Below are 16,390 nucleotides of genomic sequence, written 5' to 3'. Positions count from 1 at the left end.
TCACAATCTAAATAAGATAATAGAATAATAAGATAAAAAAACAACTAATTCATACAGAACAAAACATATAAAAATGAGGTAATATTTTATTTTAAAGGTCCTGTAAATTTCTGATAATTTAAAAAACCAACGTTGGTGAAACACATTTTTGCATGTTCAGATGACCTGACTTTGTTTTTAGAAAACTGTAGGAAACTGAGGGACCTGTAAAATAAAGTGCTACCATAAAGGAAAAGAAAAAGGGGCAATTAAAAACCAACATTTGTTTTAATGTCATTAAGATATTGCAATATTGTTATAGAAATAGTAAACAGAACTCCCCATGCATAGCCAGTATTTTCAATCAGGTGCTGGTCGGTCGCAGGAACATCTTAAGTGAAGATTAACCACTGCTCACTGAAATGACTTTACTGAGATTGTATTAAGAGCCAACAACGTGTTTCACATGTAGCTTCTTCAGGTTCGCTCAGCAAAATTACATGAGTAGTCACAGGTGTGATAAATACATCTGAGTCACATGACTAATTATCACCGTCCTCATGTTTTTCAACATATCTCAGAGGTGAGCATTTTACAAAGAACATGACAATAATATTACACAAAATTACATTTTTCAAAAACATGACATGGTTAATATTACAGAGTTAAAAGAATTGCACCATTTTTATTTTAACGTCATTAAAAAAACAAACTCCTGTAAACAACTGACTGCATAGGATGAACTAAATTTCCTCAGAAGAACAGACTATTGGTCCTACATCACTAGATGGGAAGGGTGAGTGTCAGGGGACGTAGTGGTTCATCTCTCCCTAAGAGTCCAAATCACCTGTGGAGAGAGATACAAGTTAATATTTACATATGACAGAAAAGAACTCAAATCCTGTGTTTCATTAAGTCCATAATGTTCAGTAGTATTCAATTCATAAATCCAAAATGCCTCCCTTCTTAAGAGCAGGTTAATCAAATGACCCCCTCTTGGATTGGGTCGCACTCTTTCAATGCCGATAAATTTGAGGGAAGTAGCCGACTCGTGGTTTTTCTCTTTGTAGTGTCTAGCAATGGCATAATCCATGTTTCCAATTTCTGATGGCAGCGTAATGCTCAACAACTCTCAGTTTGACATGGCACTTTGTTTGGCCTGCATACATTAAGCCACATGGATATTTCAAGATGTAAATGACATGTGTAGAGAGACAAGTAATGCATTCTTTTATATCATATGTCTTTCCTGTATGAGGGTGATTAAATGTCTTGATATCAAGTGTGTTTGAACAGTGTGCACATTTCACACATCTGTCATTTCCAAACACTTGAAAGCCAATTAGTTTGTGTAGGTTCTGTATACATAGAACTGACAACAGTATCTCTGACATTTCTGCCTCTCTTGAAGCAAAAACGAGGTCTAGAGGATGACAAATGATTCAAACTTGGGTCAGATTCTAGGATTTTCCAATGTCTGTTAATAATCTGTTTGACTGCATAGATGCTGTACGATATTCAGATACAAAAGTTATTCTGTTTTCAGTGTGTTTAGGGGGAAGATTTAATAATTCTTCCCTGTCAAATTCTTTGTTCTACAACCTAAATATCACTAAACTGAAATGAGGAATCACATTTTTAGTAATCAGTCATGTAAAATCTCTGTTTTTATCCAAAGTTTCCTAACTGTATCATATTGATGCCCTAGTTGATGAAAATGCAAATGTACATGTTGCTGTGTAGAGATGTGAATAGTGATTCCGTTTTTTTGTATGTGTGTATCGTGTGCAGACTCAGGTTGTGCTGCGTCAGGCGTGGCTGGAGAACATCAGGCCTGTTCTGGTCATCAACAAGATAGACCGACTCATCGTTGAGTTGAAGCTCACCTCTCAGGAAGCTTACACACACCTGCAGAAGATCCTGGAACAGGTGAGGGTCCAGCTCTCATCTGACACAGTAATACTCAGCTGCAGCGGTGGGCTACAAAGAAACCTGCAGTGAAATTATATTTGTTGTATTCGGGTGCCTTGAATCATTAAAACATTTAGTCATTAGCATCAGGGGTATAAAGACTCCTAGTAACTTAACAAAAATAGTGGGTTTAGAGCAGTGTAACCGTCATTTCTTGCAGGTGAACGCAGTGACAGGAACCTTGTTCACATCCAAAGTGCTGGAGGAGCGAGCAGAGAAAGAGAAGGAGGAGGAGAAAGAGAAAGAGAGCGAGACGTCGAGCGGAGATCAGGTTTATGACTGGAGCGCTGGGCTGGAGGAGGCTGACGACTCCCACCTCTACTTCTCTCCTGACCAAGGAAATGTGGTTTTTGCCAGCGCCATAGATGGATGGGGCTTCAGGTGAGTCTGTCACAAGGTTCAACACACATATCTGCAGCGCCTTTATGATCTTGTTGGTATGGGGCTATATTCACAAAACATCCTCAGGCTAAAAAGGAGCTTCTAACTGGCCCTAACTTTAGGACTCCTAAGCTTTTGGTTTGGGAGCAATTCAGTGTTAAGTATTTTAGCGCTAATAACTCCTCAGTTTGAGAGAAGTTAGAGGAAATCCAGATGACTCTTGAGTCAGTAAGAACTGCTCATGGTATTTAAAAGCATCATCGAGTTAATAAGGATCCAATTGGCTAACTAACAAATCAAAACGGTCCAGTAACTGGAGATAATGGTTTGTTCAACTCTCCACTACTGGAAACATACAGTTTGCAGGACTGATTAACTTATGTATCTCAGTCATCTGTTAGAATTATTCATCAAACCAAAAATGCTCCTCAGACCTCAGTTTGTTTGATATCATTTAAATGTACATTAAATAGTCACCAACTGCAGTAAATAAAGAAAGCTGATTCCATGGCCATTGCTGGACTTCCTGGTGAAGTTGGTCCTATATGTAGAAATATTCCATCAGATGAAGAAGATTTGCTTGATGAGCTATAAAAAAAAAAGATATATCACAATATCAACAAGCAGATGGTGTTTGGTGCCAGATACGATCCACTTGATACCCTATCTAGCTGTTTTATTTCACATTGACTGACACAGACATCACCTGTCAACCAATCACATACAGTAGTGTGTAAGTTAATTCATGAAACAAATCAAGCAATCCGGCAGTACGATGCAGGGGGCTTAGGTGGTGTGGGTGAGTTGTTTGAGGTACTGGTGAGACAATGAAATATGATCCAGGAAATCAAGTTGGAGTTACAGATTAATGCATTTAAGGACCAATCAGAAGCCAAAACACTGCAGCGGTTCACAGACAGGATTTTACAACTCTGGAAAGTTTTCACCTTGGCAGCTGTTTTATCTTTCATTGTGATGATCATGAGGTAAACAGTCAAGTACGGCATCACGTTATAAAGTAATCCGCCAGGAATGTGCGGTTGCACGTGATTGGCCACTGTAGCGTAACATCAGGTTGCGTTTCGGCAAAAGTTGAGTCCAGTTCAACTTCTCGCTGTACAGCCGCTGCATTTTTTTTGTTGAGCCCTATGCGGTTCCCACTCCCACAGCATAAACAACCCCCCCCCCCCCCTTTCAAATGAATGGGAGCGTTGCTGTTTTTCACCCATTGCCAGATTTGGTATGAATGCAGCTTGAGGCTCATTATACACTGAAATGATAGGGTCCTTAATTAGGCTCCTGCTTTTGCCTAATCTTGAGTCCCTGTTTTGTAGAAGGACCCTTGTCATAATGTTAATTCCTTTATTAATTCATTGCGCATATAAATTTGGGTTTAATGAGATTACCACAAACTGACACACAGCAAACCTGGGCTGGGCTAGTCTCTCAGAATGGGAAATTGTCAGTATATTTGGAGCTTGGGGACAGATAATTGGTTAATCTGTCCCTGGAACTGCAGCACAACTGTAGAATCAGTAACCTTGTCTGAACTCCATTTTACTGTACACTCATTCACTACTTGAGTAAATCTCCAAATGTCCACTAGATGGTGCTGTGAACCTGATGTAAGACATATGACACTATATGCCCCTCAACATGATACTTCAATCTTCATACAGCAGAACAAACGCCAACCTGTTTGTTACCTTAAAAGACCCGATTCTGTTGTCCAGTTAAGATCTTTCAAAGTAAAGTACTTTCCCCTCACCTCTCTTTACCTGTAATTGACAACATTATCAGTCACTAGCATACCTTCAAACTCAGTGACATAAAATCTCCATGCTGCACTGGTAGTTTTGCATATGACAGCCAATGATGAGGACATGAAGACCTAGTTTTGAGGGTAGCTATGTCCTTGTGATCACTCTCTACTATAAATAAAACCAATTAAGTCCCAGTGGAGACAGCCGAGTCTTCTCTGCCTCTGAACCCAAGAATCAAATTTACTGTCTACAGGAAAGGAGGAGGAAGCTGAGATTCAGACTACAGAATGTTAACCCCGATCTGTTTCAAATCCCTCAGCGGTTAAAAAAATCTCCACTTTACTTTAAACTGCTAATAAGCCTAATTTAAAAAGAAAAAAAAAACACTGAAGCATCGTCAGCAATAAAAATCCATGCTGTTTTGTTTTCAGCCTGCACAAACATTTGTATTTTATATATATATTACATATATATATATATATATATATATATATACTGTATGTATTTGCATTTGTGTTTTGTAGCATCCAGCAGTTTGCCCACATTTACAGCCAGAGGATGGGTATTAAAGCAGAGGTGCTGCTCAAAACCCTGTGGGGAGATTTCTACCTCAACGCAAAAGCAAAGAAGATCATGAAGGGCGCTCAGGTAATGTCACTGAGTAATCATATGTCTTTCTTAACATGTGTTTTTAACTCTGTCCTCTTTGTTGTCCTCTCCTACACTTTGTGTGACGTCATATTTAACTGCCAAAAAAAGACACTCTCAGAGCTTCACCATCTACTGTTACTACTACCAACTGTATAGTGAAAAAAGTTAAATTGATCTATTCCTTTTAAAAATCTTTTTCATTGAAAATCTTTTTAAGAAAAAAACAGTGGTTCAATCAGCTGAACACCTGTACATCCTAAAACATTGCACAGAAAGTCATCTCTAAGCTGTAGGGAGGGGATGTCACAGCTGTTAGCATAAACTCTATTGTATGCTTTCCCTGGCCAGCATACATTAGTTTGAGTAATATCATCTATTCCACTAAGTGTAATTGTTTTTTTCTGCTCACTGTCTGAAACCTTAAAATGTACCTTAAAAACACAAAATAATACAATCTTCCTCTTACAAATGACAAGTTTAATTTATATGCAATTTAACACACTGTTGCTCATTTCAACACACTCAGGGGTTTTGCTGCTACAGCCTCATTTGGTCTGGTATAACCATATCAGAATAGCAATAGCATAATAGCGTACTTAAGATATATATTGCTGTGTAATTGACATTACACTGACTTTATGACTCTTCTCTAGTTATGGTCACTTTAAGAATGACATAGATTTCACACAATACCTGATGTCCATATGTGACTGTAAACATGAACAACATAACTTGCTGTAGTTAAAGTAAATAGATAGATGATAGGTAGATGTAACAAGTACCTTTGAATCACTGAATATTTACTTAGAATAATCAACCCAGCTCTGCTGTGATTGGACAAGAACTTAACTATTGTGATGAAATAACTGTGCAAATGGAAATGCTGATCTGACCCTTATCTGTATTTATATATCTGTCTCTTCTTTCTGTGCAATGAATGTAGAGTATGGTTATGTGAGATGCTAATGCATCTCCTTTACCCTCTCTAGTCCTGCCTGCACACTAACATACTGGCGCCCACTCAGTAGCACTAACATCTATTACTAGCCAACACCTAGTTTGCACATGAGAAGAGCTAATGCCTAATGTGAGACCTGAACCCAACCTTGTATTATATTTGAGACAAATACATATACTTGCTTTAGAGCAAGGTTTGTCACATAAGAATAATCTGGGCATGGCCATAATACATATTGGGCCAACAGAGTGAGAATTGGAAGTCCACCAGTACAAACACAATTAGCTCATAGTAAGCTGTTTCATTTAAAGGGGAACTACTGATTTTACACATCAAGATCAGTTTACTGGTCATGGAGAGTATAAGTGATGTCACTGGGGTTATCTCAACTAGGGGCTGGAGAAACAGAAGGTTTGTGTTCCAACCTGAAGTGGAGTTTGAAAGATGTGGATGTTTACCAGGCAGGGAGGGTCTAACCATAACGTGATAGTGGTTGCATTATGGGAAATGTAGGACTTACTGTTACTGTTGACCCATACTAGAGACTATAAGTCAGGATATTGTTGCCTCTGTTGCAATATCATGCATTACTGCCATTAATGCAATACCTACTATATTCTGCTGTCTGTGCCTTTCTTTCTCTTAACCAGCTGGACATTGCATGGCCTTCTTGACAGTATGTAACAAAACAGTCTGAACTTGATTTGAAATCTGATCCTAAACCTGGTCCTGTTTTGAGACCTGCTAGGCTTGGGCCACACACAGAACTCTACTCTATGTCAGTGCTGATGCTAACGTTAACAACGGGCAGGCTGCTAATGGGCAGACCATTCGAATCAAGTGGAAAAAAAATGAAAGCTTAACATTTTCTCATCATTTCCAATGGTCCATTATTGTATAAACCCATGTCATATAATAACCAGCGACAGGCATTCAGAGGCCCCTCGACATCTCTGGTTGATGTGCTCCCTATAAAGACTGTGTGTTTATCAGGTCGGACTCACACTTGTGCCAGAAAACCTTTATCTGTTGCTCATTTCCCAGCTACTGAATGACAAATGTTTTAGTGTATTTCTGTCTGGCCAGCACTGTAGCTGTCAGGGGTGAGTGGAGGAAACAACAATGCCTGCTGAGCAGAGCGATGGAGAGGTTGACCTCTTATTCAAGCTCAGTCACCCATTCACTGGCATTCAGGGTCATCAATAAAATGGAGAGGCTTTTTACAGTGCAGCACGCTCACAGGATGGTAATAGGCTGTGCAGGTTGACTGTGTGTGTGTGTGTGTGTGTGTGTGACTTATTGACAGAAAGTGGAAAAAAACTTCTTGTCTCTCTCTTTAGCTCTTACACTTTTAGGATTTGTTTCCCTGGCATTGACTCTTACTCAACCCTTCTATAGTCAGGTGCTTCTATCATTTTGGCTGCTTGTATTGTTGGTCATCAGTCAATTAAGAATTACTCAAAATTCTCCGTGGGTGGGGCCTTTATTCACCTTAACTTGCAGGGAGAACCACTCCTAACAGGCTTTATTTCTGGGTTTCTCTGCTTTTATGAATATATCGTCATCTTTTTGTTTTCTGATCTTCTCTGGTTTTATTTTGCTGGCAGTGCTGTTCGCTGTAAATGCAAACTCAACACCTCCTCCATGTTTGTCTGTTGTACTGATAAATTCATGATACATTCCACAGCGCTGATTTCATCAGGACAGCAACAGAATCATGTCATACTCATCTCTCTGCTGCTCTTTGAACAGTTTCTCTTTTGAACAGATGTACTGTTAATTAACTAATGAATTCAAGTTCTTTCTCCTTTGTCATTTTTGTGATCAGTAAAAACTTTACTCTCAATGAAACTCAACACTTTCTGCATGTATGTTTCACATCGAAAGCCTTCCAGCTGCTTTCCTGGTGGACTTTTAATGTGAAAAATGTGCAGGAAGTGTGAAGTTTCATTGGCAGAGTAGCTGAACAGTGATTTAAAAAAACAGCAAAGTAGAGACTTATTTCTTTTTTTTTGTTAAAGAGGAATTCAGAGCAGCAGAGTGGTGTGTGTGTGTGACATGACTGTTGTTGTACTGATATATATATATATAATGCTGAATTTACCATGTGAGCAGTAGCACTAATATGGATAAACTCTTATGGTATATGTAATTTTAGATTGCTATATTGGTATTATATCACATTCTTAAAAATATTTTTTCCACATGTTTGCAGACTGAGGGAATTACCCACAGTTCACAGCGTTGTGACGTTAAATCAGTCTTATGCTGCAATCCATTGCAAGTTGGAAGTCGATGGTTGGTTGGTAATCTTGACTTCCGGTTTAAATGTGTCCCAGTGCTTCTGCTCCGGAAAACACGGACGCCTGCAGCAAACTGATATTTGTATGGCAAGTCTCTGAACTTCACAGGGTGGCTAATCAAAAACTCAAGACACTCATCAGCCAGACATTTCTGTGTTCTCTGTTAAAGAGCGACTGATATTGACACTAAAATAAGAATAGCTGGTCTAACTTTAAAAGTCAGTCCACCTTAAGTGAGCCTGGTCAGGTTAGGCTGACAGATAGTTGCTAACTTCGAGGCTAACCCCCTTCGATAGACAAGGATTTTCTTGGTCCTGAGGAGCTGCAGCATTTATTAACTGACACACTGTAGTCTGTACTGTACATTTACTGCCAGACTGACAACTTACTGCTAAACTTTTCCTCTGCTCCGCTCGCATTCACCATCACTTTTCTGCCAGTCGCTCTCTGCACCCACTCAACCACACACGCTCATTTACACACTCACCACACCAACCATTCATCAACCATTTATTTTAGTTTTTGCTTAATGATACTGTTTTGACCAAAAATGAGCAAATTGATTATTTGATAGTTACCTCTCGTCCTCTCATTCAAATCAGGCAGTCGGTCCCTTACTTGACTGTCGTGCACATGATTATTTTATTGGTATATTACCTACTGTATCACTTTTACACTCTGTTTAATGTATAATGTGCTTTATGAGTGAGTGGATTTACTGTTGTTGTTTTTTTTTACTTTTGTTTAAGTAAACTCACTAAGATAAATTCCAATCAGTCATGTTTATATGGCAATAAAGTATTGAGTAAAAAGTCCCAAACCCACAATCATACACGTTTTAGTTTCGTCAAGGTAACGTATGTCGCAAAGCGCTGTCCCATCCCTATTTAAACCATTTTGAGCCCTCGCAGCCTCTCACACTCAATCACTTACTAGGTGACATCAGTTAAGTCCGTGAGGGTTCAGGGCTTAGGGTTTAGGAGGACATTTGGATTGGGCCACTGACATTACTAGTGATGTTATGGGTTAGACCAAGTATGGGGGGATTTATTTACTTAATTAAATATTTGGTTTAGTGCATACATATGACTTGTGTTAACAATGTTAACTGAAGTGACATTGTCATATGCCAGTTAAGGGAATGGACACCCCTGCAAGAAATATGGTTCTGCCTAGTAGACTGGGGGGGCCTATTTAAGGGTAGAGATGTGGGTTTAGGGGAGGTTGTGTGCACATGATCATGCGTCAGTTTGAGTTATCCTGAGTTAAGCCAGTTCAATTTGATTTGCTTGTATTCATTTGTTTTTTGAGACACTTGTTTTTTTTTTGTTACACTGGACAGAATACTTACTTATTCAGTCCTCTTCATTCCCTGTGGAACATAAGGCTGCAACTATCTGCTTCCATCTGGTCCTATCCTGTGCAGCATGTTGTGCCTCGCACACAGTTCTCCGCCAGGTTGTTTTTGGCCTCCCTCGTTTCCTCTTTCCAGGTGGAGCCCATCTGAAGGCTACTTTAGGTATGCGGTCCTGGTCCATTTTGAGGACATGTCCAAGCCATTGGAGCCACCAATGTTTAATTTCCACCACCACATTGCAACAGTTTGTGTTTTTGTACAGGCCCTCATTGGAGATCTTTTCTGGCCAAAAGATGCAACATATCTTCCAGAGTCATCCATTGTGGAATGCTTTGATCTTTTTTGATGTCATTTTCAACAACTTGCCAGTCGGATCTTGGTTTTTTAGGCCAAGGTTTTAGGTTTTTAGGTTTTTATGGCCTCTCCAAATGAAGTGCCTATAACAACTTGACAGAATATCTATCTTTTTTTACTCATTCAGCAAGAATCTGAGTCTGCCTCTTAGCACCCTCCTAGCCACTCTGGTCAGGCTTCCTCACACATTTATAGATGAAATACCCAAAGGGAAATGTCTGATTTTGGCTAATCAAGCCAATTAAATGCCTGAAAACCCAGGTATGCAAAAGGTTTAGATATGGTGTATATATATGGTTATATCAACCAACCCGTTTGTGCAGCTTCTCTTATTAACCAAAATATTAATCTGTGTCAACCCTACTAGGAAAGTAAGTTGTATATCTGGAGCACTGCCCTTGTAATATGTTGTGGGCGTCAACATCAGCAAAATGTCCAAAGACAAAAAAAGAAACATAAACACCTAAAGAGACTATAGGATGACTCTACAGTCTTTATAGTCTTTAGTATGAAGTTCTTCATTGGGCTCTTTGGAGGCTCTGTTGAAGCCTTGTTTCTTTTGTTTTCTCTTACATTCATCCTGATGTGTTCTTTTTGTCTCCCTGCAGGCCAAAGGAAAGAAACCGCTGTTTGTGCAGCTTGTGCTGGATAACATTTGGAGTTTATACGATGCTGTTGTCACCAGGAGGTGGGTGAAAGATACTACTTTGAATCACTCCTGCTGCTTCTCATTAGCTTATTTCACGTCTCCTCTCTCCTCACCTCCTCAACTCCTCGGGTGACCCAGAAATTGAACTGGTTTGCCATCGCTAAAGATATCTCAGTTTTCTTACTTCTGTTCAGAGCAGCAAGGACAGAGGGGTGAGGATGGAGGAGGCTCGAGTGTGGATTCAAGAGAGCATCCTTTGTGGAACTCTTGCCCTGTGGTCTTTCTGTAAATTCATCTATCTTCTTTTCGTGACCAGAGACAAGGAGAAGGTGGAGAAGGTGGTGACATCTCTGGGGGTAAAGGTGATGGCCAGGGACTCTCGTCACTCTGACCCCAAAGTCCTCCTGTCTGCCATCTGCAGCCAGTGGTTACCTGTGTCCCAGGCCGTCCTCTGTATCCTTCATCCTGTGTCTTTATTTGTTATCAGCTCAAAGTGACTTATGTCTTTCGGCTGCCTCAATGGAGCATTTTTGCGGTGTGTTTGTGTGGTTTGTAGTTTTCTTTAATACTGACCGTAGCGATGGTGTGTGAGAAGCTCCCCAGTCCGTTAGACATAGCAGCAGAGAGGGTGGAGAAACTGATGAGTGTTGGAGCGCGACGATTTGACACTCTGCCCAAAGAGACGCAGGAACTGAAAAGAGGTACACACACACACACACACACACACACTCTCACTGGATCTATGGTACTGAATTAAAGGGGACCTTTGGTAATTTTACACATAATTTGTAAAGGTCATATTCAGCCTGTGAAAACTGTCATATGATGTCTTCTGTGGCTCTACAGGAGCTTTGTCTGAGAAAATACATCATCAGAGTTGTTTTCAGAATATCTCAAACTCTGCTGTTTCGATTTTGACCATTCTATTAATCTGTCTCATGTGACATCATAGACACACACTAAAAATAGTAGAACCTGCCTTTTACATGATCTGTTAAAGATAAGCATTAGTGAATCCACTTTAAAATAAAAGAAAAAAGACATCTATATATCTTGAGATCTTTGTTCATAATCATCAAATTTCTGACTTTTCCTCCACTAAAAGTTTTTAAGGCGTGCCTCTTTCTAAACCGGAAGTGTTGAAAAGCAAACACAGCATGTAACTCTGTGGAGCAAATTCACTATCATGTAAACAAACTAACAAAAAAAGACTATGTTACCCTCCCAAAATATCAGACTGCTCACAAATCATATTAATTCCATGCTGGCTGATACAGAATAATTACAATCAGTGAAACAATCAGAGTGTTGGTTAAAACTGAAGTTTTAATGGTACATTAGTAAATCACTAGCTTGAAACTACAACTTAGGAAAGACTTGACACACAAAAATGATGGATTTCCAAAGAGCCGGTGCAACCCAGTCCTGTTAAGTTTGTGTCTTTCACACTTTGATTATACATTTATTGTAGATCTAATGCTACACTGATGCCTGTCAGTAGCCCTCAGTTTGTTCTTTCAGAGACTTTTCAGTCTTGATAAGAATAGAGTTGTAGGACACTGACTTGCAACATGAAAACAAGTTTTTTGACTTCACTGCAAAATCTCTCTGGCAGTATTTTAAAAAAAGTGGTCACAGCAGTTTTCACAGGTACAGACAGCACAGAAATAGAAACCCATACTCTCTCCAGAAGGAAAGTTTGTTCTTCAAACTCTCACTGCCTTTGCATCACGCTGTCCTCCCATCCTTGATGTAGTCCCTCATCGTCTAATTAGAAAATGATCAAATCTCACCCGCCAACCGCTCTGATCTGTCCTGAGTCAAACATCAATGATTACACAGCACCAGAGTTCCAGGTCTTCACACAAGGAAGGGAACGGTTGATCTGTTGCTGTCGGACACAGTATCACACATCGGCCACACAGTGCAGCCCTCTGGTTGTATTCTGCTTTTATGAAGACATTTACTGTACATTTCCTTCCAACTCATTTCCAAAATCTGACACTTACCCAGTTTACTGTTCCTGGTCAGCTAGCCAGCGAAGATAGCCTGGGAAGCTCAGAGGTGTGTGTGTGTGTGTGTGTGTGTGTGTGTGTGTGTGTGTGTGTGTGTGTGTGTGGTGGATGTTTAGGGTAGTTGGCAGGCTTTCTTTCACATTCTTTCTCCACCCTTCGTCCAAGTGACATCAGCCATTTGACAGCACTTTTTGAGCTAACTACATTTAGGTCTGATGAGTTGAAGCCCCTGTATTATGCACATATTTGAAATAAAGGGGGGCCTTGTGTTTATCCAATAAGGTTTATTTACTTATAAGTGTTTAATCCTTCTCAAAACAACATAAAGGAATATCAATTATAGTTTTACCCCGTAGGGATCCCTCCTCTTTAAGACATACACTGTGGTGCTCTTAGTTTTGTATTTCAACGATGGGAAATGCTGCTAAATTGCTGAATAACCATGTGGTCATAGCACTATCTTTTAGCATAGATATAACACAGGCGCTCCACACATCCCCGACTAGGCTGAGTCATAGAGCTGCTCTGATAAGGGTGGAGGCCGGGGCAGGTTTCATGTAAGCTACCTAAAATAGTGACCTGCCAGAGGGATGGACTGTACATCAAGAGAGGAAAGTTTGGATGTTTTGTGAGAAGAGAAGCTAAAAGTTTTCACCTTACTGGAAAAAAAAAAAACCCACAGGCACACCAGATGGAAGACTGAATAAATGGTGACCGTGGGGGGCGTTCTGGTAGCCAAATGGGTGTGAGACATACCATGTGACTGCATCGCCCCTGGTTTGATTCCAACTTGCATGCCATACCCCTTGTTTCCTGTCTATCTATACTGTCAACTATTACTATCTGCAATATAGGTATTTCTGTTTTATCAAAACACACAAGTCTACAGCCATGCTGCTCTGCTCACCATCTTAGTTTAGCGTGTTCACATACTAACATTTGCTAATTAGCACTAAACACAAAGTACAGCTGAGACAGATGGGAGTAGCATTACTTTTGCAGGTATCTGGTCATTAACCAAAGTATTGGACAGAGTAAAATTTTGACCTAATGATTGAACTAGTTGAATAAGTCATTAAAAGTCATCCTGAGGTGGACATTAATGTCTGTACCAAATTTCATGGCAACCCACCCAATAGTTGTTGAGACATTTTATTCAAAACTGGCTCTAAAGGCTAAAAACATGTGACAAAACTTCTGAAATATGTGCAGAATATAAACACTGCATAGACAAATCCAGCAGCTGATTTATGTCTTACATTCTCAAGCATGGCTGCCATTAATGTGGCGGCAGAGCAGAACTGTAAACATTTACACTGAAAGTAAAAGCAGAGATGTTTGGGTTCATCAGTCAGCAGTCATTCCCTCCGACAGATGAAGGTAATCTGTGTAAATGTGGAAGTTATTCAGTCTCTAATTTCAAACACTTGTCTGTAATTAATTAGGGTGCAAGCTGTCTAAAAAAAACAACATGAATGTAGCGTATCTGTCTGACCTCAACAGTCTGGAAGTGCTGTGTGGGGTAATTTAGTTAATACGCCCAGGAGGAAAGACATGCTAGCTTATGAGTTAATTAATCAAAGTCTATGATTTCTGTCACTGTAATTGGAAGAAATGCATCATTTCATGAAACTTGAAAATGTAGTACCAAGCTATCAAGATAGCAGAATCCAGCAAGTCTTGCTGCTACGCGTTGGTCTGTTTGATTGCCTGTGCTCAAAGAATACATGTATTATTTCACTTTTTTTTTTCCTCCATGGCTGTCTGCACCACTTAAGGACTAATATTCAACAAGACTTCCTGGATTCTGCTTTTTCGTGTGTTTTCACCTGCCCCACTAAGGAGCACCTGTCGCATGAGCCATCAGAACCATGCAGCGCTTCCTCCTCCTGCTTTTGATATGTCAAGCTATCAAGATACATGTGGGGTGGCGGCTCACCATCAGCCCTGTGTGGGCAGATAGCTCAATCATGTAGCGATCCCTTGTCGGTCAGAAACACAAGGATTTAATGGAGATTGTAAAATAAAGTAAAAGTGATTTCATGGAGCAGAGGCTTGTGACTTTTACCGTCCAATTTTTCCAAATGTTCAGTTGGAGCAGCTTATAACAGCAGAAGAAAAGACATCAAACTGTCTGATAAAACTGGACTAAATTTCATTGAAAGATTAAGTTTTGCAGAGTATTAATTTAAGTAAATTTTATTTAAATTTGATGACTATATGTTCAACATATAACTGGATCTTCTGAGCATATTTCTTGGCAAAAAGGTGAAACCCTTCACAAATATTACAGTGTTATATGTGGATTTACAAGTGAGGTGCCACTGCAGCGATGGCGACAAATATATTTAACCTCTGCAGCCCTGCTCCCCTCTGCATTTTTGAAAAGCCTTTAGTCATAAGCCAACCGCTTTTGTAAAAAAACATGATGCATCTTTGCTTGGACTACGTTCATGTAGATAATTTCAGAAAGGTTCCTCACATTTTTAAGCTTATTTTAAAATGTCTCAGGAGCATTTCTGTGTGGTGTTGTTGTATAGTTGTATATTGAGTGGCTTATCATGACACAATATAGGTCTAGTCTGCTCTGGAAGTACCGGGCATGAGCCCCACTGATTGTCAGAGTAACTCACACTGCTATTTATCCCCAGTGTGCAAAAGGGAAATGAAAATTATTGCCTACTGTCCATTTTAAATAAATCAGGAGGTGTGTGTGTTATGTGTCATCTAAAATAAGCACCATGTTTGGTTAAAGTATTTCATTGCATTTTGGGAGCAGCTGACAGTGTTTAGACATGACCTCGTTTTCAACAAAGACTTTGGCTTTCATCTGGCTCCTGAGCCAGGATGCCAGAAGTGTGTTTGACTCGTTTTCCTCCTCTTGGTTGTTTTCCAGCGTTCCTCCAGTGTTCAAGCAAGGAAAATGCTCCGGTCATCGTCTTTGTGTCCAAGATGTTTGCTGTGGACACCAAGGCTTTGCCTCAGAACAGACAGAGGTAAATCTGTGTTTGTGTGTTTGTGTGTGTGTGTGTGTGTCTACAGATTGTGTAGTCTGTAGATGGTGCTGCAGTCCCGTTCTTCCTTCCTTGCCCGTGGCCGTGGACGTGCCTATTATGTCTGCTTTGTTCTTGATCTGGACTGGAGGAAGGAGAAAAGTTGGCTCGCAGTTATTCCTGGAGTTACGCAGTACTTGTAAATACATCTAACAGCACCATGACTGATTTTGTGTGCTAAAATTCTCTGAAAACACCAGTCACTGCTTTAACTGTAACACAGGACATTAATTTGGTGCGCCCAAAATACAAAAAAAGATATTTCCTAGTTTACCTCAAGTCGTATGTAGCCATGCAGATAGCAGATAGGTTTTCAAAAAAATTTCTCTGAGATTTCTGCCTCTGCCCCAATACCTTGGAGGTGAACAGAATTTTGTTTGTGGTGATCACATCATTGAAAAAAAATCAACAGCAACATCTCTCTCCAGAATGGTGTCCCCCACCACTCTGGACAATCCACAGAATGCAGTGTTCCAAGGGACAACTTCTTTGTCAGAAAGTAGTTCCAATGAAACTTTTGACAGGGAGGTGTGTGAGGATTATCCAGAGCAAAGGGCTGTACACATCAATGGAGTTTGACATATGTAACAACATCCACACTCATTGTTTTCTGTGTAAGCTCACACACCGGCACTGCCTTAATGCACGTCACCTCTTCGGGATGCACCGCTGTCTGAATTCCCACGGCGTCAACTTTCCAGAAAAGCTGCATTTTCATCACCAGATCAACATCCTGAGTAACTGTGTCTTTTTTTTCTGTATGGTGGGTGTGCTATGGGAGTTAAATGAAGTGAGGCTACATAACATAACTGGTGTGAAGGGCTTCCACACGTTTGTTCTGCTGGTCTTTGCACTCTTGCATGCTCCCCTGCATACTAGACTACTCACTGAGCTTTCCTCTTTGACAAAGATATTTTTGAATATGCTTGGTAGTTTTTGTCCCACTCAGTATGTAT

The 16,390-nt window shown here is 40.1% G+C and overlaps 1 protein-coding gene across 2 annotated transcripts in view; it reads left to right on the top strand.

The window, feature by feature from the left end:
• The window catches only part of efl1 (elongation factor like GTPase 1), a 125,942-nt gene that overhangs the window by 3,999 nt on the left and 105,553 nt on the right, over positions 1-16,390 (top strand). For both annotated transcript variants that reach the window (XM_042411896.1, XM_042411886.1), the window contains exons 6-12: positions 1,771-1,908; positions 2,111-2,331; positions 4,619-4,742; positions 10,326-10,405; positions 10,683-10,819; positions 10,945-11,067; positions 15,278-15,377. In XM_042411896.1, the coding sequence (XP_042267830.1) occupies positions 1,771-1,908; positions 2,111-2,331; positions 4,619-4,742; positions 10,326-10,405; positions 10,683-10,819; positions 10,945-11,067; positions 15,278-15,377 (923 nt within the window). The remainder of the gene's footprint in view (positions 1-1,770; positions 1,909-2,110; positions 2,332-4,618; positions 4,743-10,325; positions 10,406-10,682; positions 10,820-10,944; positions 11,068-15,277; positions 15,378-16,390) is intronic.

The sequence above is a fragment of the Thunnus maccoyii genome, chromosome 1 (assembly GCF_910596095.1).
Source record: "Thunnus maccoyii chromosome 1, fThuMac1.1, whole genome shotgun sequence".
NCBI classification, from domain to species: Eukaryota; Metazoa; Chordata; class Actinopteri; order Scombriformes; family Scombridae; genus Thunnus; species Thunnus maccoyii.
The sequence above is the reverse complement of the archived record's forward strand: the minus strand, read 5'-3'. Positions and strand labels throughout refer to the sequence as shown.